Source organism: Convolutriloba macropyga, chromosome 3, assembly GCF_964194025.1.
Source record: "Convolutriloba macropyga chromosome 3, txConMacr16.3, whole genome shotgun sequence".
In the NCBI taxonomy this organism is placed as follows: domain Eukaryota; kingdom Metazoa; phylum Xenacoelomorpha; order Acoela; family Convolutidae; genus Convolutriloba; species Convolutriloba macropyga.
The window spans coordinates 27,787,342-27,809,061 of NC_134470.1; the positions used below are offsets into that span (position 1 = coordinate 27,787,342).

The 21,720-nt window shown below is 39.9% G+C and overlaps 1 protein-coding gene across 1 annotated transcript in view; it reads left to right on the top strand.

Annotated features, from left to right (window-relative positions):
* The window catches only part of LOC142336125 (uncharacterized), an 81,805-nt gene that overhangs the window by 37,732 nt on the left and 22,353 nt on the right, over positions 1-21,720 (top strand). The window contains exons 4-5 of the mRNA XM_075384675.1: positions 20,135-20,309; positions 20,758-20,883. Coding sequence (XP_075240790.1) covers positions 20,135-20,309; positions 20,758-20,883 — 301 coding nt within the window. The remainder of the gene's footprint in view (positions 1-20,134; positions 20,310-20,757; positions 20,884-21,720) is intronic.

The following is a 21,720-nucleotide window of genomic DNA, read 5'->3' on the forward strand; positions in this document are numbered from 1 at the left end:
ATCAATAAGCGGCCTCACTTGAGTTCGAAAGGAGCGGTGCAAAAAGGATAACGTAGTTAATTATATCCCTTGTTTTCACACCGGACAATTCCTGGTCAATATGGAACCCAGAAGCTGTTGAATCCCTTGCTGTATTCCTGCATCTGGGGCTTTTGCGTGGGTTGGAGTCTGGTTGCTTATATCTTAAGCTTTTGCTCCACAGACTACCTGCAAGTGATAATCAAGTCCTTGTTGCAATTGATGATATCTAAAGCACACCTTTTGTTGTTTAGCTAATTGTTGGACATCGTTTTTTCAGATCACTGCACTTTTGGACTGTCAATATTTTGCACCAGTTACATTTTATACAGGTGATCTGACAAGTTTTTACAGGCAGTGTAGTTGTGGACCAAAGGTGTCGTTGAACAAGTTGCCGTGACTGGTTGAGTCGCCGATGCTTCTTTTATCTTTGGGTGTTTTGAGATCTTCTTTTTTAGTTTGATTGAGTCCCGTCCAGCTGTCCCTATCGCACGCTGAGGCACGTTATTTTTTGTTGGCACTTGAGGTTTCACGTGTTCCGCGCAGGGTTGACAGATACATCGCATAAATCAGCCAGGTTGTTTATCGCGCTGTGCTTAAAAGTTATCGAGCGTTTAGTTTAGCTGATTGAAAACCCAACCGATTTCTGGATTCAAATCGTTGCTTTCAGTTAGTAGTTTATTTAGCACGCTGTTATTTCTTGAAAGTTTCAAAGTTCTCTCAGACAAAGTTTTTTAGCGTTTGTCGTAAATGTCTTTTACTTGAACGACCCATTTGAGTTAATAATTGTTTTTTATCCTTGACTGCTTCGCTTGATTTAGCTTGCTCTTTTGCTCATTGTTAATTAGCTAACTTAGTTGGCTGTTATTTACGTCGAAAAATTAAATGAAGCAGATTAAAATTCCGCCCTGTGAAGCAGGCAATTAAAGCAGCCTTTTGCAATTTCAAAATCCAATAATTGGCAGAACAGAAATAATAAGCGGACTCACTTGAGTTTGAAAGGAGCGGTGCAAAAAGGATAACGTAGTTAATTATACCCCTTGTTTTCACACCGGACAATTTCTGGTCAATATGGAACCCAGAAGCTGTTGAATCCCTTACTGTGTTACTGCATCTGGGGCTTTTGCGTGGGTTGGAGTCTGGTTGCTTATCACTTGAACTTTTGCTCCACAGACTACCTGCAAGTGATAATCAATACCTTGTTGCAATTTATGATATCGAAAGCACACCTTTTGTTGTTTAGCTAATTGTTGGACATCGTTTTTTCAGATCACTGCAATTTTGGACTGTCAATATTTTGCACCAGCTACATTTTGTACAGGTGATCTGACAAGTTTTTTAGGCAGTTTAGTTGTGGACCAAATTTGTTGAAGTTGCTTTGACTGGTTGAGTCGCCGCCGCTTGTTTTAGCTTTATGGGTTTCGAGATCTTTTTTAGTTTGATTGAGTCCCGTCCAGCTGTCCTTAGCGCACGCTGAGGCACATGATTTTTTGTTGGCTCTTGAGGTTTCACTTGTTCCGCGCAGGGGTGACAGATACATCGCATAAATCAGTTAAATCGGCCAGGTTTTTTATCGCGCTGAGCTTGAAAGTTATCGAACGTTTAGTTTAGCTGATTGAAAACCCAAACGATTTCTGGATTCAAATCGTTGCTTTCAGTTAGTAGTTTATTTATCACGCTGTTATTTCTTGAAAGTTTCAAAGTTCTCTCAGACAAAGTTTTTAGCGTTTGTCGTAAATGTCTTTTACTTGAAGGACCACATTTGAGTAAATAATTGTTTTATCCTTGACTGCTTCGCTTGATTTAGCTTGCTCTTTCGCTCATTGTTAATTAGCTAACTTAGCTGGCTGTTTTTTACTTCAAAAAGTTAAATGTAGCAGATTAAAACTCATTCCGCCCGGTGAAGCAGGCTACAAGAGCAGCCTTTTGCAATTTTAAAATCCAATAATTGGCAGAGCAGAATCAATAAGCGGCCTCACTTGAGTTCGAAAGGGCCGGTGCAAAAGCCTAACGTAGTTAATTATACCCCTCGTTTTAACAACGGCCAATTCCGGTCAATATGGAGCCCAGAAGCTGTTGAATCCCTTGCTGTATTCCTGCATCTGGAGGCTCTTGCGTGGGTTGGAGGCAGGTTGCTTATCACTTCGACTTATGCTCCACAGAGTACCTGCAAGTAATAATTGAGTTCTTGTTGCAATTGATGATATCTAAAGCACATTTTTTGTTTTTTAGCTAATTGTTGGACATTGTTTTGTAGATCGCTGGGTTTTTGGACTGTCAATATTTTTCGCGCCAGTTGCATTTTATACAGGTGATCCAACAAGTTTTTACAGGCTGTGTAGTTGTGGCCCAAAGGTGTTCGTGAAGAAGTTGCTGTGACTGGTTGAGTCGCCGCCGCTTCTATCTTTGGGGATTTCGAGATCTTCTTTTTTGGTTTGATTGAGTACCGTCCAGCTGTCGTTAGCGCACGCTGAGGCACATGGTTTTTTGTTGGCACTTGGGGTGCCACTTGTACCGCGCAGGGGTGACAGACAGATGGCATAAATCAGTTAAATCAGCCAAGTTGTTTATCGCGCTGTGCTTGAAGGTTATCGAACGTTAAATTTAGCTAATTGAGAATGCAAATGATGTGTGGATTCAAGTCTTTGCTCTCAGTTAGTTTTTTTCCACGCTGTTCTTTCTTGAAAGTTTCAATTTTTTCTCAAACGAAGTTTTTTTGGCTTTTGTCGTAAATGTCTTTTACTTGAAGGACACATTTGAGTTTAGAATTGTTTTTTAGTCCTTGACTGCTTCGCATGATCTAATTTGCTCTTTTTCTCTCATTAGTAATTATTTTAGTTCAATTGGCTGTTATTTACTTCGAAAAGTCAAATGCAGCAGATTAAAATTAATTCCGCCCGATGAAGCAGACTACAAAAGCAGCCTTTTGAAGTTTCAAAATCCAATAATTTTCCGAACAGAATCAATAAGCGGCCTCACTTGAGTTCGAAAGGACCGGTGCAAAAGTATAACGTAGTTAATCATACCCCTCGTTTTCACACCGGCCATTTCCTGGTCAATATGGAACCCAGAAGCTGTTGAATCCTTTGCTGTATTCCTGCATCTGGAGGCTCTTGCGTGGGTTGGAGTTAGGTTGCTTATAACTTCGACTTTTGCTCCACAGACAACCTGCAAGTAATAATCAAGCCCTTGTTGCATTTGATGATATCTAAAGCACACCTTTTGTTGTTCAGCTAATTGTTGGACATTGTTTTTTTAGATCACTTCACTTTTGGACTGTCAATATTTTGCGCCAGTTACATTTTACACAGGTGATCCGACAAGTTTTTACAGGCAGTGTTGTTGTGGCCCAAAGGTGCCGTTGAAGAAGTTGCCGTGACTGGTTGAGTCGCCGATGCTTCTTTTATCTTTGGGTGTTTTGAGATCTTCTTTTTTAGTTTGATTGATTCCCTTCCAGCTGTCCCTAGCGTACGCTGAGGCACATGGTTTTTGTTGGAATACGAGGTGCCTCTTGTACCTCGCAGAGGTTACAGACATCGCATAAATCATTTAACGGAGCCAAGTTGTTTATCGCGCTGTGCCTGAAAGTTATTGAACGTTTAATTTAGCTGATTGAAAACGCAAATGTGTGGATTCAAATCTTTGCCTTGAGTTAGTTTTTTTTTTTCATGCTGTTTTTTCTTGAACGTTTCAAATTTCTCTCAGACGGAGTTTGTTTTAGCGTTTGTCGTAAATGTCTTTTACTTGAAGGACCCATTTGAGTTTATAATTGTTTTTAGTCCTTGACTGCTTCGCATAATCTAATTTGCTCTTTTTCTCTCATTGGTAATTAGATTAACTCAATTGGCTGTTTTTTACTTTGAAAAGTCAAATGTAGCAGATTAAAACTCATTCCGCCTGGTGAAGCAGGCTACAAGAGCAGCCTTTTGCAATTTTAAAATCCAATAATTGGCAGAGCAGAATCAATAAGCGGCCTCACTTGAGTTCGAAAGGACCGGTGCAAAAGGATAACGTAGTTAATTATACCCCTCGTTTTCACGCCGGCCAATTCCTGGTCAATATGGAGCCCAGGAGCTGTTGAATCCCTTGCTGTATTCTTGCAGCTGGAGGTTTTTGTGTGGGTTAGACGCAGGTTGCTTATCACTTCGACTTTTGCTCCACAGACTACCTGCAAGTAATAATCAAGTCCTTGTTGCAATTGATGTCATCTAAAGCACACCTTTTGTTGTTTAGCTAATTGTTGGACATTGTGTTTTTCAGATCACTGCATTTTTGAACTGTCAATGTTTTGCGCCAGATACATTTTATACAGGTGATCCGACAAGTTTTTACAGGCAGGTTAGTTGTGGCCCAAAGGTGTTGTTTAAGAAGTTGCTGTGACTGGTTGAGTCACCGCCGCTTCTTTTAGCTTTCGGGGTTTCGAGATCTTTTTTTAGTTTGATTGAGTCCCGTCCAGCTGTCCTTAGCGCACGCTGAGGCACATGATTTTTTGTTGGCACTTGAGGTTTCACTTGTTCCTCGCATGGGTGACAGATACATTGCATAATTCAGTTAAATCAGCCAAGTTGCCTATCGTGCTGTGCTTGAAAGTTATCGAACGTTAAATTCAGCTGATTGAAAACCCAAACAATTTCTGGCTTCAAATCGTTGCTTTCAGTTAGTACTTTTTATCACGCTGTTATTTGAATTCTTCAAATTTCTCTCACGAACTTTGTTTTAGCGTTTGTCGTAAATGTCTTTACTTGAAGGACCCATTTCAGTTTATAATTGTTTTTAGTCCTTGACTGCTTCGCATAATCTAATTTACTCTTTTTCTCTCATTAGTAATTAGATTAACTCAATTGGCTGTTTTTTACTTCGAAAAGTCAAATGTAGCTGATAAAAACTCATTCCGCCCGGTGAAACAGGCTACAAGAGCAGCCTTTTGCAATTTTAATATCCAATAATTGGCAGAGCAGAATCAATAAGCGGACTCACTTGAGTTCGAAAGGACCGGTGCAAAAGCCTAACGTAGTTAATTATACCCCTCGTTTTAACAGCGACCAATTCCGGTCAATATGGAGCCCAGGAGCTGTTGAATCCCTTGCTGTATTCTTGTATCTGGAGGTTTTTGTGTGGGTTAGACGCAGGTTGCTTGTCACTTCGACTTTTGCTCCACAGACTACCTGCAAGTTATAATCAAGTCCTTGTTGCAATTGATGTTATCTAAAGCACACCTTTTGTTGTTTAGCTAATTGTTGGACATCGTGTTTTTCAGATCACTGCATTTTTGGACTGTCAATGTTTTGCGCCAGATACATTTTATACAGGTGATCCGACAAGTTTCTACAGGCAGTGTAGTTGTGGCCCAAAGGTGTCGTTGAAGAAGTTGCCGTGACTGGTTGAGTCGCCGATGCTTCTTTTATCTTTGGGTATTTTGAGATCTTCTTTTTTAGTTTGATTGAGTCCCGTCCAGCTGTCTTGAGCGCACGCTGAGGTACATGATTTTTTGTTGGCACTTGAGGTGCCACTTGTTTCGCGAAGGGTTGACAGACAAATCGCATAATTCAGTTAAATCAGCCAAGTTGCCTATCGTGCTGTGCTTGAAAGTTATCGAACGTTAAATTCAGCTGATTGAAAACCCAAACAATTTCTGGATTCAAATCGTTGCTTTCAGTTAGTACTTTTTATCACGCTGTTATTTCTTGAAATTTTCAAATTTCTCTCAGACGAAGTTTGTTTCAGCGTTTGTCATAAATGTCTTTTACTTGAAGGACCCATTTGAGTTTATAATTGTTTTTAGTCCTTGACTGCTTCACATAATCTCTTTTTCTCTCATTAGTAATTAGATTAACTCAATTGGCTGTTTTTTACTTCGAGAAGTCAAATGTAGCTGATTAAAACTCTTTCCGCCCGGTGAAGCAGGCTACAAGAGCAGCCTTTTGCAATTTTAAAATCCAATATTTGGCAGAGCAGAATCAATAAGCGGACTCACTTGAGTTCGAAAGGACCGGTGCAAAAGCCTAACGTAGTTAATTATACCCCTCGTTTTAACAACGACCAATTCCGGTCAATATGGAGCCCAGGAGCTGTTGATTCCCTTGCTGTATTCTTGTATCTGGAGTTTTTTGTGTGGGTTAGACGCAGGTTGCTTGTCACTTCGACTTTTGCTCCACAGACTACCTGCAAGTAATAATCAAGTCCTTGTTGCAATTGATGTTATCTAAAGCACACCTTTTGTTGTTTATCTAATTGTTGGACATCGTGTTTTTCAGATCACTGCATTTTTGGACTGTCAATGTTTTGCGCCAGATACATTTTATACAGGTGATCCGACAAGTTTCTACAGGCAGTGTAGTTGTGGCCCAAAGGTGTCGTTGAAGAAGTTGCCGTGACTGGTTGAGTCGCCGATGCTTCTGTTATCTTTGGGTGTTTTGAGATCTTCTTTTCTAGTTTGATTGAGTCCCGTCCAGCTGTCCTTAGCGCACGCTGAGGCACATGATTTTTTGTTGGCACTTGAGGTGCCACTTGTTTCGCGAAGGGTTGACAGACAAATCGCATAATTCAGTTAAATCAGCCAAGTTGGCTATCGTGCTGTGCTTGAAAGTTATCGAACGTTAAATTCAGCTGATTGAAAACCCAAACATTTTCTGGATTCAAATCGTTGCTTTCATTTAGTACTTTTTATCACGCTGTTATTTCTTGAAATTTTCAAATTTCTCTCAGACGAAGATTGTTTTAGCTTTTGTCGTAAATGTCTTTTACTTGAAGGACCCATTTGAGTTTATCATTGTTTTGTAGTCCTTGACTGCTTCGCATGATCTAATTTGCTTTTTTTTCTCATTAGTAATTAGATTAACTCAATTGGCTGTTTTTTTACTTCGAAAAGTCAAATGTAGCAGATTAAAACTCATTCCGCCCGGTGAAGCAGGCTACAAGAGCAGCCTTTTGCAATTTTAAAATCCATTAATTGGCAGAGCAGAATCAATAAGCGGCCTCACTTGAGTTCGAAAGGACCGGTGCAAAAGCCTAACGTAGTTAATTATTCCCCTCGTTTTAACAACGGCCAATTCCGGTCCATATGGAGCCCAGGAGCTGTTGAATCCCCTGCTGTATTCTTGTATCTGGAGGTTTTTGTGTGGGTTAGACGCAGGTTGCTTGTCACTTCGACTTTTGCTCCACAGACTACCTGCAAGTAATAATCAAGTCCTTGTTGCAATTGATGTTATCTAAAGCACACCTTTTGTTGTTTAGCTAATTGTTGGACATCGTATTTTCAGATCACTGCATTTTTGGACTGTCAATGATTTGCGCCAGATACATTTTATACAGGTGATCCGACAAGTTTCTACAGGCAGTGTAGTTGTGGCCCAAAGGTGTCGTTTAAGAAGTTGCCGTGACTGGTTAAATTGCCGCCGCTTCTTATATATTTGGGGGTTTCGAGATCTTCTTTTTTTAGTTTGATTGAGTACCGTCCAGCTGTTCTGAGCGCGCGCTGAGGCACATGGTTTTTTGTTGGCACTTGAGGTGCCACTTGTTTCGCGGAGGGGTGACAGACACATCGCATAAATCAGTTAAATCAGCCAAGTTGTTTATCGCATTGTGCTTGAAAGTTATCGAACGTTAAATTCAGCTGATTGAAAACCCAAACAATTTCTGGATTCAAATCGTTGCTTTCAGTTAGTACTTTTTATCACGCTGTTATTTCTTGAAATTTTCAAATTTCTCTCAGACGAAGATTGTTTTAGCTTTTGTCGTAAATGTCTTTTACTTGAAGGACCCATTTGAGTTTATCATTGTTTTGTAGTCCTTGACTGCTTCGCATGATCTAATTTGCTTTTTTTTCTCATTAGTAATTAGATTAACTCAATTGGCTGTTTTTTTACTTCGAAAAGTCAAATGTAGCAGATTAAAACTCATTCCGCCCAGTGAAGCAGGCTACAAGAGCAGCCTTTTGCAATTTTAAAATCCATTAATTGGCAGAGCAGAATCAATAAGCGGCCTCACTTGAGTTCGAAAGGACCGGTGCAAAAGCCTAACGTAGTTAATTATTCCCCTCGTTTTAACAACGGCCAATTCCGGTCCATATGGAGCCCAGGAGCTGTTGAATCCCCTGCTGTATTCTTGTATCTGGAGGTTTTTGTGTGGGTTAGACGCAGGTTGCTTGTCACTTCGACTTTTGCTCCACAGACTACCTGCAAGTAATAATCAAGTCCTTGTTGCAATTGATGTTATCTAAAGCACACCTTTTGTTGTTTAGCTAATTGTTGGACATCGTATTTTCAGATCACTGCATTTTTGGACTGTCAATGATTTGCGCCAGATACATTTTATACAGGTGATCCGACAAGTTTCTACAGGCAGTGTAGTTGTGGCCCAAAGGTGTCGTTTAAGAAGTTGCCGTGACTGGTTAAATTGCCGCCGCTTCTTATATATTTGGGGGTTTCGAGATCTTCTTTTTTTAGTTTGATTGAGTACCGTCCAGCTGTTCTGAGCGCGCGCTGAGGCACATGGTTTTTTGTTGGCACTTGAGGTGCCACTTGTTTCGCGGAGGGGTGACAGACACATCGCATAAATCAGTTAAATCAGCCAAGTTGTTTATCGCATTGTGCTTGAAAGTTATCGAACGTTACATTTAGCTGATTTTAAACCCAATCAATTTCTGGATTCAAATCGTTGCTTCCGTTTAGTAGTTTTTATCTTGCTGTTATTTCTTGAAAGTTTCAAATTTCTCTCAGACGAAGTTTTTTTTAGCTTTTGTCGTAAATGTCTTCTACTTGAAGGACTCATTTGAGTTTATAATTGTTTTTTAGTCCTTGACTGCTTCGCATGATCTAATTTGCTCTTTTTCTCTCATTAGTAATTAGATTAACTCAATTGCCTGTTTTTTTACTTCGAAAAGTCAAATGTAGCAGATTAAAACTCATTCCGCCCGTTGAAGCAGGCTACAAGAGCAGCCTTTTGCAATTTTAATATCCATTAATTGGCAGAGCAGAATCAATAAGCGGCCTCACTTGAGTTCGAAAGGACCGGTGCAAAAAGGATAACGTAGTTAATTATACCCCTTGTTTTCAAACCGGCCAATTACTGGTCAATATGGAACCCAGAATCTGTTGAATCCTTTGCTGTATTCCTACATCTGGAGGCTTTTGCGTGGGTTGGAGGCAGGTTGCTTATCATTTTGACTTTTGCTCCACTGACAAACTTCAAATAATAATCAAGTCCTTGTTGCAATTGATGATATCTAAAGCACACCTTTTGTTGTTTAGCTAATTGTTGGACATCGTATTTTTCAGATCACTGCATTTTTGGACTGTCAATGTTTTGCGCCAGATACATTTTATACAGGTGATCCGACAAGTTTCTACAGGCAGTTTAGTTGTGGCCCAAAGGTGTCGTTTAAGAAGTTGCTGTGACTGGCTAAATTGCCGCCGCTTCTTATATATTTGGGGTTTCGAGATCTTTTTTTTTAGTTTGATTGAGTACCGTCCAGCTGTTCTTAGCGCGCGCTGAGGGACAAGGTTTTTTTGTTGGCACTTGAGGTGCCACTTGTTTCGCGGAGGGGTGACAGACACATAGCATAAATCAGTTAAATCAGCCAAGTTGTTTATCGCATTGTGCTTGAAAAATATCGAACGTTACATTTAGCTGATTGAAAACCCAATCAATTTCTGGATTCAAATCGTTGCTTTCAGTTAGTAGTTTTTATCACGCTGTTATTTCTTGAAAATTTCAAATTTCTCTCAGACGAAGATTGTTTTAGCTTTTGTCGTAAATGTCTTTTACTTGAAGGACTCATTTGAGTTTATAATTGTTTTTTAGTCCTTGACTGCTTCGCATGATCTAATTTGCTCTTTTTCTCTCATTAGTAATTAGATTAACTGAATTGCCTGTTTTTTTACTTCGAAAAGTCAAATGTAGTAGATTAAAACTCATTCCGCTCGTTGAAGCAGGCTACAAGAGCAGCCTTTTGCAATTTTAATATCCATTAATTGGCAGAGCAGAATCAATAAGCGGCCTCACTTGAGTTCGAAAGGACCGGTGCAAAAAGGATAACGTAGTTAATTATACCCCTTATTTTCAGACCGGCCAATTACTGGTCAATATGGAACCCAGAATCTGTTGAATCCTTTGCTGTATTCCTACATCTGGAGGATTTTGCGTGGGTTGGAGGCAGGTTGCTTATCATTTTGACTTTTGCTCCACTGACAAATTTCAAATAATAATCAAGTCCTTGTTGCAATTGATGATATCTGAAGCACACCTTCTGTTGTTTAGCTAATTATTGGACATCGTATTTTTCAGATCACTGCATTTTTGGACTGTCAATGTTTTGCGCCAGATACATTTTATACAGGTGATCCGACAAGTTTCTACAGGCAGTGTAGTTGTGGCCCAAAGGTGTCGTTTAAGAAGTTGCTGTGACTGGTTAAATTGCCGCCGCTTCTTATATATTTGGGGGTTTCGAGATCTTTTTTTTAGTTTGATTGAGTACCGTCCAGCTGTTCTTAGCGCGCGCTGAGGCACATGGTTTTTTTGTTGGCACTTGAGGTGCCACTTGTTTCGCGGAGGGGTGACAGACACATCGCATAAATCAGTTAAATCAGCCAAGTTGTTTATCGCATTGTGCTTGAAAGCTATCGAACGTTACATTTAGCTGATTGAAAACCCAATCAATTTCTGGATTCAAATCGTTGCTTTCAGTTAGTAGTTTTTATCACGCTGTTATTTCTTGAAAATTTCAAATTTCTCCCAGACGAAGTTTGTTTTAGCTTTTGTCGTAAATGTCTTTTACTTGAAGGACTCATTTGAGTTTATAATTGTTTTTTAGTCCTTGACTGCTTCGCATGATCTAATTTGCTCTTTTTCTCTCATTAGTAATTAGATTAACTCATTTGCCTGTTTTTTACTTCGAAAAGTCAAATGTAGCAGATTAAAACTCATTCCGCTCTTTGAAGCAGGCTACAAGAGCAGCCTTTTGCAATTTTAATATCCATTAATTGGCAGAGCAGAATCAATAAGCGGCCTCACCTGAGTTCAAAAGGACCGGTGCAAAAAGGATAACGTAGTTAATTATACCCCTTATTTTCAGACCGGCCAATTACTGGTCAATATGGAACCCAGAATCTGTTGAATCCTTTGCTGTATTCCTACATCTGGAGGATTTTGCGTGGGTTGGAGGCAGGTTGCTTATCATTTTGACTTTTGCTCCACTGACAAATTTCAAATAATAATCAAGTCCTTGTTGCAATTGATGATATCTGAAGCACACCTTTTGTTGTTTAGCTAATTATTGGACCTCGTATTTTTCAGATCACTGCATTTTTGGACTGTCAATGTTTTGCGCCAGATACATTTTATACAGGTGATCCGACAAGTTTCTACAGGCAGTGTAGTTGTGGCCCAAAGGTGTCGTTTAAGAAGTTGCTGTGACTGGTTAAATTGCCGCCGCTTCTTATATATTTGGGGGTTTCGAGATCTTTTTTTTAGTTTGATTGAGTACCGTCCAGCTGTTCTTAGCGCGCGCTGAGGCACATGGTTTTTTTGTTGGCACTTGAGGTGCCACTTGTTTCGCGGAGGGGTGACAGACACATCGCATAAATCAGTTAAATCAGCCAAGTTGTTTATCGCATTGTGCTTGAAAGTTATCGAACGTTACATTTAGCTGATTGAAAACCCAATCAATTTCTGGATTCAAATCGTTGCTTTCAGTTAGTAGTTTTTATCACGCTGTTATTTCTTGAAAATTTCAAATTTCTCCCAGACGAAGTTTGTTTTAGCTTTTGTCGTAAATGTCTTTTACTTGAAGGACTCATTTGAGTTTATAATTGTTTTTTAGTCCTTGACTGCTTCGCACGATCTAATTTGCTCTTTTTCTCTCATTAGTAATTAGATTAACTCATTTGCCTGTTTTTTACTTCGAAAAGTCAAATGTAGCAGATTAAAACTCATTCCGCTCTTTGAAGCAGGCTACAAGAGCAGCCTTTTGCAATTTTAATATCCATTAATTGGCAGAGCAGAATCAATAAGCGGCCTCACCTGAGTTTGAAAGGACCGGTGCAAAAAGGATAACGTAGTTAATTATACCCCTTGTTTTCAGACCGGCAGATTACTGGTCAATATGGAACCCAGAATCTGTTGAATCCTTTGCTGTATTCCTACATCTGGAGGATTTTGCGTGGTTTGGAGGCAGGTTGCTTATCATTTTGACTTTTGCTCCACTGACAAACTGCAAATAATAATCAAGTCCTTGTTGCAATTGATGATATCTAAAGCACACCTTTTGTTGTTTAGCTAATTGTTGGACATCGTATTTTTCAGATCACTGCATTTTTGGACTGTCAATGTTTTGCGCCAGATACATTTTATACAGGTGATTCGACAAGTTTCTACAGGCAGTGTAGTTGTGGCCCAAAGGTGTCGTTTAAGAAGCTGCTGTGACCGGTTAATTTGCCGCCGCTTCTTATATATTTGGGTGTTTCGAGATTTTTTTTTTAGTTTGATTGAGTACCGTCCAGCTGTTCTTAGCGCGCGCTGAGGCACATGGTTTTTTTGTTGGCACTTGAGGTTCCACTTGTTTCGCGGAGGGGTGACAGACACGTCGCATAAATCAGTTAAATCAGCCAAGTTGTTTATCGCATTGTGCTTGAAAGTTATCGAACGTTACATTTAGCTGATTGAAAACCCAATCAATTTCTGGATTCAAATCGTTGCTTTCAGTTAGTAGTTTTTATCACGCTGTTATTTCTTGAAAATTTCAAATTTCTCTCAGACGAAGTTTGTTTTAGCTTTTGTCGTAAATGTCTTTTACTTGAAGGACTCATTTGAGTTTATAATTGTATTTTAATCCTTGACTGCTTGGCATGATCTAATTTGCGCTTTTTCTCTCATTAGTAATAAGATTATATCAATTGCCTGTTTTTTTACTTCGAAAAGTCGAATGTAGCAGATTAAAACTCATTCCGCCCGTTGAAGCAGGCCACAAGAGCAGCCTTTTGCAATTTTAATATCCATTAATTGGCAGAGCAGAATCAATAAGCGGCCTCACTTGAGTTCGAAAGGACCGGTGCAAAAAAGATAACGTAGTTAATTATACCCCTTGTTTTCACACCGGCCAATTCCTGGTCAATATGGAGCCCAGGAGCCGTTGAATCTCTTGCTGTATTCTTGTATCTGGAGGTTTTTGTGTGGGTTAGACGCAGGTTGCTTGTCACTTCGACTTTTGCTCCACAGACTACCTGCAAGTAATAATCAAGTCCTTGTTGCAATTGATGTTATCTAAAGCACACCGTTTGTTGTTTAGCTAATTGTTGGACACTGTTTTTTTCAGATCACTGCATTTTTAGACTGTCAATGTTTTGCGCCAGATACATTTCATACAGGTGATGCGACAAGTCTTTACAGGCAGTAGAGTTTCGGCCCAAATGTGTCGTTTAAGAAGTTGCTGTGACTGGTTGAGTCGCCGCTGCTTCTGTCATCTTTGGAGGTTTTGAGATCTTCTTTAGTTTGATTGAGTCCCTTCCAGCTGTGCTAACCGTGCGCTGAAGCACATCGTTTTTGATGGAACCTCGCAGGGGTGACAGACATCGCATAAATCATTTAAGAAGACAAGTTGTTTCGCGCTGTGCCTGAAAGTTATTGAACGTTTAATTTAGCTGATTGAAAACGCAAATGATGTGTGGATTCAAATCTTTGCCTTCAGTTAGTTTTTTTCACGCTGTTTTTCTTGAATGTTTCAAAGTTCTCTATGACGAAGTTTGTTTTAACTTTTTTCTTCATTGTCTTTTACTTGAAGAACCCATTTGTTTCTGAGTCCTTGACTGCTTCGTATAATCGAATGTGCTCTTTTTTGCTCAATATTAATTTGATTAACTCAATTAGCTGTTATTTGCGTCGAAACGTTAAATGAAGCAGATTAAATTTAATTCCACCCCGGTGAAGCAGGCTACAACAGCAGCCTTTTGCGATTTCAAAAATCAATAATAGCCACAACTAAATCAATAATTGGCCCTGTTTAGTTCGAAAGGCTGGTTGCAAAAGATGACGCAGTTAACTATACCCCTCGCCTTCACTCCTGCCAATTCCTGGTCAAGATAGAACCCGGGAGCTGTTGAATTCCTTCCTATATTCTTTTTCTATCTGGAGGCTTTGCGTGGGTTGGAAGCAGATTGTTTTTCATTTCGAATTTTGCTCCAAGGACTACCTGTCAGTAATAATCAGGTCGTTGTTGCAATTGGTGACTTGTAAAGCACATTGGTTGGTGTTTAGCTAATTGTTGGACATGTCTAATTGTTAGACATGATTTGACCTAAATTGTGGGCTGTTTTGGACTGTCCATATTTTTCGCTGGATACGTTTTAAACGGGTGCTCCGGCAAGTGTTTACAGGCAGTGTAGTTGTGGCCCAAAGGTGTTGTTGAAGGAGTTGCTGTGACTAGTTGAGTCTCTGCCGCTTCTTTAATCTTGGGGGGTTTAAGGATCTTCTTTTTCATTTTGATTGAGTCCCATCCAGCTGTCCTTAGCCTAAGTTGATGATGTCCCGTCCAGCTGTCCTTAGCGTACGCTGAGGCACATGGTTTTTTGTTCGCACTTAGGTTCCACTTGTATCACGCATGGGTGACAGACATATCGCATAAATCAGGTAAATCAGCCAAGTTGTTTATCGCGCTGTGCTTGAAAGTTATCGAACGTTTAATTTAGCTGATTAAAAACGCAAACGTTTTCTGGATTCAAATCTCCCTGCCATCCTCTTCCGATAGTCACCGTGGCCGTGAGAACAGGCTAAGGTTCTCGAGTCGATCTCTTTCGCAGTCTGATCCTTCTTTGATCTACTTAACTTTAGTTCGGAAGAATTGATGCGAAATGGGGAGACTCAGTTAATTATAACTCTCGTCTTCACACCTGCCAATTCCTGGTCACGATAGAACCCGGGAGCTGTTGAATTCCTTGCTGCGTTCCTTCTGCATCTGGAGGCTGTTGCGTGGGCTGGACGCAGGTTGTGTATCACTTAGAAATTTGCTCCAAAATCTACCTGCAAGTAATAATGCGGTCCTGGTTGCAATGGATATCTAAAGCACGTCTTTTGGTATTTAGGTTTTTGTTTGACCTTGTTTTTGTCAGATCACTGCACTTTTGACTGTCCATATTTTGCGCCAGATCAATTTGGTACAGTTGATTCGCCAAATCTGTGCAGGCCGTGTTGATCTAGCCAGAATGTGTTGAAGGGTTGCTGTGAATGGTTGAGTCTGCGCGGCTTCTTTTTTCTTTGGGGTCTTCGAGTTTTTTTAGTTTGATTGAGTCCCTTCCAACTTTCCTTAGCGTGCACCTCCCATTGGTTAAGTGCGGAAGCAACTCAAAAGCGCCGGTCATTAGTCTCCAGACCTTCGAGGTTGGAATAGATCAAGAGGTTTGACTCCCGCTAGGGGCGTGTCCCTGCTTAACCAATCGGGCAGTTCTGGGTGTACGATCATCTGGGTTTGGTCAAAGAGTTGTCCTAGGGCATAGGGGCACTGAAATTTTGCCTCGTTTTGTCTCACTGTGTTCCCACTCAACTCAGTTCAATGCTTTGAGGTTCTGCTGTGTTCTCCTCAGTGACATCATCATTGTCTACTATTGTACACTGAAGGCGTGCCTTTTTCATGTGGTCAAGCCATCATCTAAACTGCTTGTATGTCGTTTTGCAGCCCGTAGGTGGACATACCATTGGCACACTTGTGGGCTTACTTCATCCTTCGTGTCCAATCCTTCGTCACTTTCAGAGTGATCTTTTCTCAGATGCTTGAGCATCTCTTTTCTTGTTGCAAAGTGCTTTGCACAGTTTTCTTTCTCGCATGCAACAGTTTGGTTTCGCATGACTAACTGATTTCATTTGAGTTTACATCCAATGAATACTCTAATTTTGATGGAATTCTTATCCATTCTTCTGTATCAATTACACAGTATCTCTTAAGTCAAGTTTGATTGACGCATCCAGTCTTTGGAATACGTCTTCCTCCTATGCGTAAATGAACTCTTCATCATGCAGTTTCTTGAGACCCAGCCAAAGCTTCGCTGTTCTTACTGCGAGTTATATCTTGATATCTCTTAGAGGAGCTATCAGTGCAAGAGTTTCAGCTGTGTAATTTTTTTGCTGCATGTCTTGAGGACCATGCGACGGGCTTTGTTAAGAACATTGCCTATTTTGTCGTTGTCTTTCTCTTGCGTTATGACTGTTTCCAGCCCGTACAGCAGTACTGGCTTGAAACACATTTCGATTAGCCAACATTTAATTCTCATTGTGAGAGTATTCTAGCTTTAGTGCAGTTACTTCTCACAGCAGCTTCTATGCCAGATTGCCCATTTAGTATCGAACGCAGATACTTAAACTCAGTGACTTCTTTCAGTCTTTTGCCCTGGAGTGTGACATAACATGCTTTTTCAATGTTCAATGTCATTATTTCTGTCTTTGGAAATGCAATTTCCATTCCGGCATCCTCTACAACCAGGCTGAGTTTATTCATTTTGCTCTGCGCTTGCTGCTCACTTTTGCCAGTATTACTACGTCCTCTGTGTAAGCAAGATGATCATTTGGGGCTAGACTTTTTACAGACAATATCAAATATTAAGCTAATTATATGCTGACTGATGACACATCCTTGTCTGATCCCTCTTTCTAGTTTGAACTCTTTCTCTGAGTCTAGTTACCCGTAAGCATTCTCATGTATCTGCCATATCACGCCTCTGAGGGGGTTTTCAACTGCGCCTGCGAAAGCTTTTTGAGATCTCATCATGGCTTCTATCAATTGAGTCAAAAGCTTTGACAAGGTCGATGAAGACCATCACCAGCTCTTCTCTAGATTCTCTCGAGTCTTGAATGATCTTTCTCATACCCCAGATTGCTTGCAGAGTGCTTCGTCTTTTTCTGAAGCCAAAATGGAGCTTGTGTCCAGTTTGTGATCTGTTCTTGATTCAACTCTGCTCTTTATAATTTTGCGTAGATTTTTTCCTTTGTCTTGGAGCATGAATAAGGACCGATAGTTGTTCGGGTCTGTCTTCAGCCCTTTCTTGAACAAGCTGACAACTTTGGCGTCCTTCTAATCCTGGGGAACTTTCGTTCTTTCTGTCCAGATGATTTGATACCTTTTTGTGAGAATAGGACTTACCTCCTTCTCAAGCGCTTTCAGCTTTTCTGGAACAATGCCACTCCTTCCAGGTGCTTTCCAGATTTCAGGTTTCTTAAGTTTGTTTTAACCTCGGCCTCAGTAGGCTCTCTAAAGAAGTCTTCAGAACTCTTTGGTTTCTTTGAGAGGGCTTGTAGCACCGTGGCATTTTGAGTCAGTCGTTGCTTGAACAGCTTTTGATAGTGTTCTTGAAACTGACTTTGACTGGGTCCGCTTATTTTCTGGTTATTCTCGAACAAGGCTACCCTGTAATTTTGTAACGTCTCTTTCAAGATTTTGTAGGCTATTCTAGTCTTTCAACAGCTTTGGCTTTTTTCGCATCCTTCCTTGGATTCTTTTTTGGCCATTTCTCAATGCATACTATCAGCTTTGCAAGATCGGAGTCCTGACTATTCTCACAAGCGCGTCTGACGTCTCTTATTCCAAGATGTCTTGTTGCCGACAACTTTGTCAGTGCATAATTTTTTAGAGACAGTTCCTTTGTTCTCGGATGTCGCCATGTGCACTTCCGCACACCAGTTTTCAAGAAAGTTCATTCTCCACGCTCAACTTGTGTTCAGTGATAAAATTCAGCAAGGAGCAAACCATTCCGACTACTCCCTTTACTTGCTGCTGCCCTTCCAATGTGTCTGGGCAGAGGGTCATTGAGATCTAGGCCAATCATTGCATTAAGGTCTCCCAAAATGAGCATCTTTTCATAATAGATCTGGTGTGAACTCGAAGTTGATGCGAAATGGGGTGACGCAGTTGATTTTACCCCTCGTCTTTACACCTGCCAATTCCTAGTCAAAATAGAACCCGGGAGTTGTTGAATCCCTTGCTGCATTCCTTCTACATCTGGAGGCTGTTGAGTGGGCTGGACAAAGGTTGCTTATCACTTCTAGTTATGTCTACCTGCCAGTTATAATCAGGTCCTTGTTGCAATTGGTGTTATCTAAAGCACGTCGTTTGGTGTTTAGGTTTTTAATTGATCTTGTTTTTTTCAGTTCATTGCACTTTCGGACTGTCCATACTTTGCGCCAGATACATTTGTACAGTTGATCCGGCAAATCTCTATGGGCAGTGTGGTTGTGGCCAAATTGTGTTCCTAAAGGAGTTCCTGTGAATGGTTGAGTCTCCGCCGGTTCTTTTGTCTTTGGGGGCTTCGCGTTCTTTTCTCAGTTGGATTGAGTCCCTTCCAGTGGTCCTTAGTGAACACTGACGCATATGGTTTTTGAGCCCGTGAGTTACCTCTTGTACCGCGCAGAGTTGCTAGACACAACACATAAGAAATCATTTAAAGTGGCCAAGTTTATCGCGCTGTGCTTGAATGTTATTGAACACCTAATTTAGCTGAATGGAAACGCAGGAGATGTCTGGATAAAAATCGTTGCATTGAATTATTAGTTTTTATCAAACGGTTACTTCCTGAATGTTTACTTGAAGAACCCATTTGAGTTTTTATTTGTTTCGTAGTCCTTGGCTGCTTCGCATGATCTATTTTGCTCTTTTTGGCTCACTATTACTTAGATTAACTCAAGTTGTTGTTTAATTCGAAAAGTCAAATGAAGCAGATTGAAATCAAATCCATCCCGGTGAAGAAGACTACAATAGCATTGGGACCATGCATGCTGAAGAGCAATTCCTGCGACGTTAGTCGTTTGTTTTTCTTAAAACAAGGCCAAGGGGTTTGCCTTAAGCGGAGAGCGAAACAGCAGGGCGAAAAGTTGCTTTAAAAAATTTTTATCGCCCCGCTATCTCATTTTCTTGACCAAGGTAAGTAAGTAGAAGAGGAATTATCTGTAGTGAAAGAAAGTTGAACTTGCTTAAACGTCACTTATCACTAATACCATGGGTCAAATTTTGGCAAATACTCACCAAATTAATTTTTACAGGATACTAAGAGCAAACAGCAGCAAAAAAAGTATCAAATTTTGTAAAGGATTTTTATTATTTTTGTTTCTTGTTTGGCCTGAGAAAAACCATTCAAAATTTATAATATTTGATACCCTGATTTTGCTCTGATACTCTGAATCACATTTTTCCTCGTCCCACACCTCTCCCAACTTGTTAATTGCTCTTGAACGAAGTTCATAGCAATTGTTGTTAAGGTGTTTCTTTATGTAAATTTTTCGCTTGACAATTTTGCGCTTTTCTTCTAGAACATTCTTTGACCTCTCTAGTGACTTTTTCACGCTTTTGTTTTTCATTTTTGAGTGATCTCTTTTGCTCCGAAGTAAAGCTTGTTGCTAATATAAAATCGGTTTCAGCATAGAAGAGGTAAGTGATTCGTAGCGCAGTGGTTAGCGCGGTTGCTTGTGGATAACGAGGTCTGTGGTTCGAATCCCGGCGAGGGGAAGGTTTTTTCACCATAAAGAAAAATTGATCTGGGCTACAACCCCTGAAATAAATTGCATGTCATTCAAGAGCAATTTTTCCGACATTTGTCGGTTTATGTTTTAAAAATAGTGTTACCGTTTTTGTTCCACGAGGAAAAGTTGCCTTGAATAATGAAAATCAGCTTGAGATAGAATTGAAGCTTGAAAGTAAGGACTAATTTTAGATTGCAGCCTAAGTTCGAGGAACTTCAAGATGTGCAATTATACGCACAATTGCACTAAATACATATTTGTATTACGGGAGCAAAAAATATGTAGAGTAATTACCCTTCGAGTTTTAAGCTACGATTATGATAAGTTCGGGTCTTATTGTGATAAGACGAGGAAATTGGACATTGCCTATTCTTGGCGGTGGTTGTCAATACGCCTATACAAAATCTTGAATCTAACTCAAGGCATAATCTTTTGAACTAAAGTAAGGCCGATTATTGATTTTGTTGTGCCAATTTTTGATTTTTTTGAAATTGCAAAAGGCTCGTTATTATCATGTCTTGATCGTTTCTATTTTGTTTCAATCCTAATCGAGATCAGCGAATGAATAGGAGTTATCTGTTGGCAATTTGAAGGCCGTTTGGTAATTATCATTAACTCATGTTTATAGCGCTGTGCACTTTGGAGGAAAGAGCCGAAAATCCCTGTGAAGGTTTCCAAAGGTGTCGGTAGCAAGGCCTTGGGTGTATCAAGTGTCTTGAACACGAAGAAGACGCCAACTAAACCAAAAAGGAAACCAACAATCAGTACTCCCAATTTGGGGTTCAAGCGTCTTATCAAAAAGCGTGAGATTGAGTTTTTGCATCAATTGATACTATTTGAGCCAATAATTCTGTTTTATTGCTCTCGAACGAAGTTTGAAGCAATTATTGCAGACTTGTGTGTCTTTTTTGTGAAGAATTTTTGCTTGGCCATTTTGCTCTAAAACATTCTATGACTTCTCAAGTGACTTCATTTTTAAGTTATTTCAATTTCTCTCCCTCCGAAATAAAGATTGTTCCTAAAATGAAAGCGATTGTAAGATGGGCTTGATAGCCAATTGGTCAGTGATGCTGTTATGAACTCGGGAAGGAGGAGGCTCGAATCCTTGCGTAGGCGGAATTTTTTGCACCCGTGAAAAATTTATCTAATCTACAGCCCTTGAATTAAATTGCCCGCCTGTCGTTCGAGAGCCATTTGTCTGAGAGCAATTTGCACGAGAGCATGTCAGTTTATGTTTTTGTTTGATTTCAGCCTGTCTATCGGTGCCATCGAAGGATCTCTTTTTTGACCGGGAGAGTACTTCTAAGCAGTTATATGCTTTGACTAATTATATCAACCACGAAGTATTTCGCTGTGAGACTACTAACAGCACTCAAAGTACGTATCTGTCGTCTGCTTATACTACACGAATTCTGCACCTATTTTGTTTGTTATACAAAAAATATTCTGGAGATGAAAAGATGCCTCGCCTATTTGGTGCAGGAAGTTGTTCATAGTTCTCTTAGAGTCTCCCCCCAGTAGTAAAAAGAACTGACTAGAGGAACAACGGGGGGGGGGGACGGACACTTTTTGCAACGCAATATTAATACATGTGGAATAAGTCAATGACCTAAAAGGAGGCAAGGATTCATTACGAAAATTGTCACCCTTGTTTTATTTCGCCGAAACGCAGTTTTTGAAAAAAAATGTTGTCCCCTCATATAAGGGGGGACAAAAACTTGGAAAAATATGGTAAACAAATTTTTGTTGATTTTGAACGTTTAAAATATCAAGCAGGAGGAAGTTTTGATCCACCGACCTCTGGGTTATGGGCCCAGCGCGCTTCCACTGCGCCATCCTGCTACAATATGTACATACATACATACATACATACATACATCCATACATACATGCATGCATGCATGCATACATACATACATACATACATACATACATACATACATACACGCATGCATTCATACATACATACACTCACACACACACATACATACATACATACATACATACATACATTACATACATACATACATACATACATACATAGATACATACATACATACATACATACATACATACATACATACATACATAGATACATACACACACACACATACATACATACATACATACATATATACATACATACACATTGATAAAAAACCCAGAGTTGTACTAAAAAACAAGTTTTCCATTAAGTATGTACACAGTTATGGT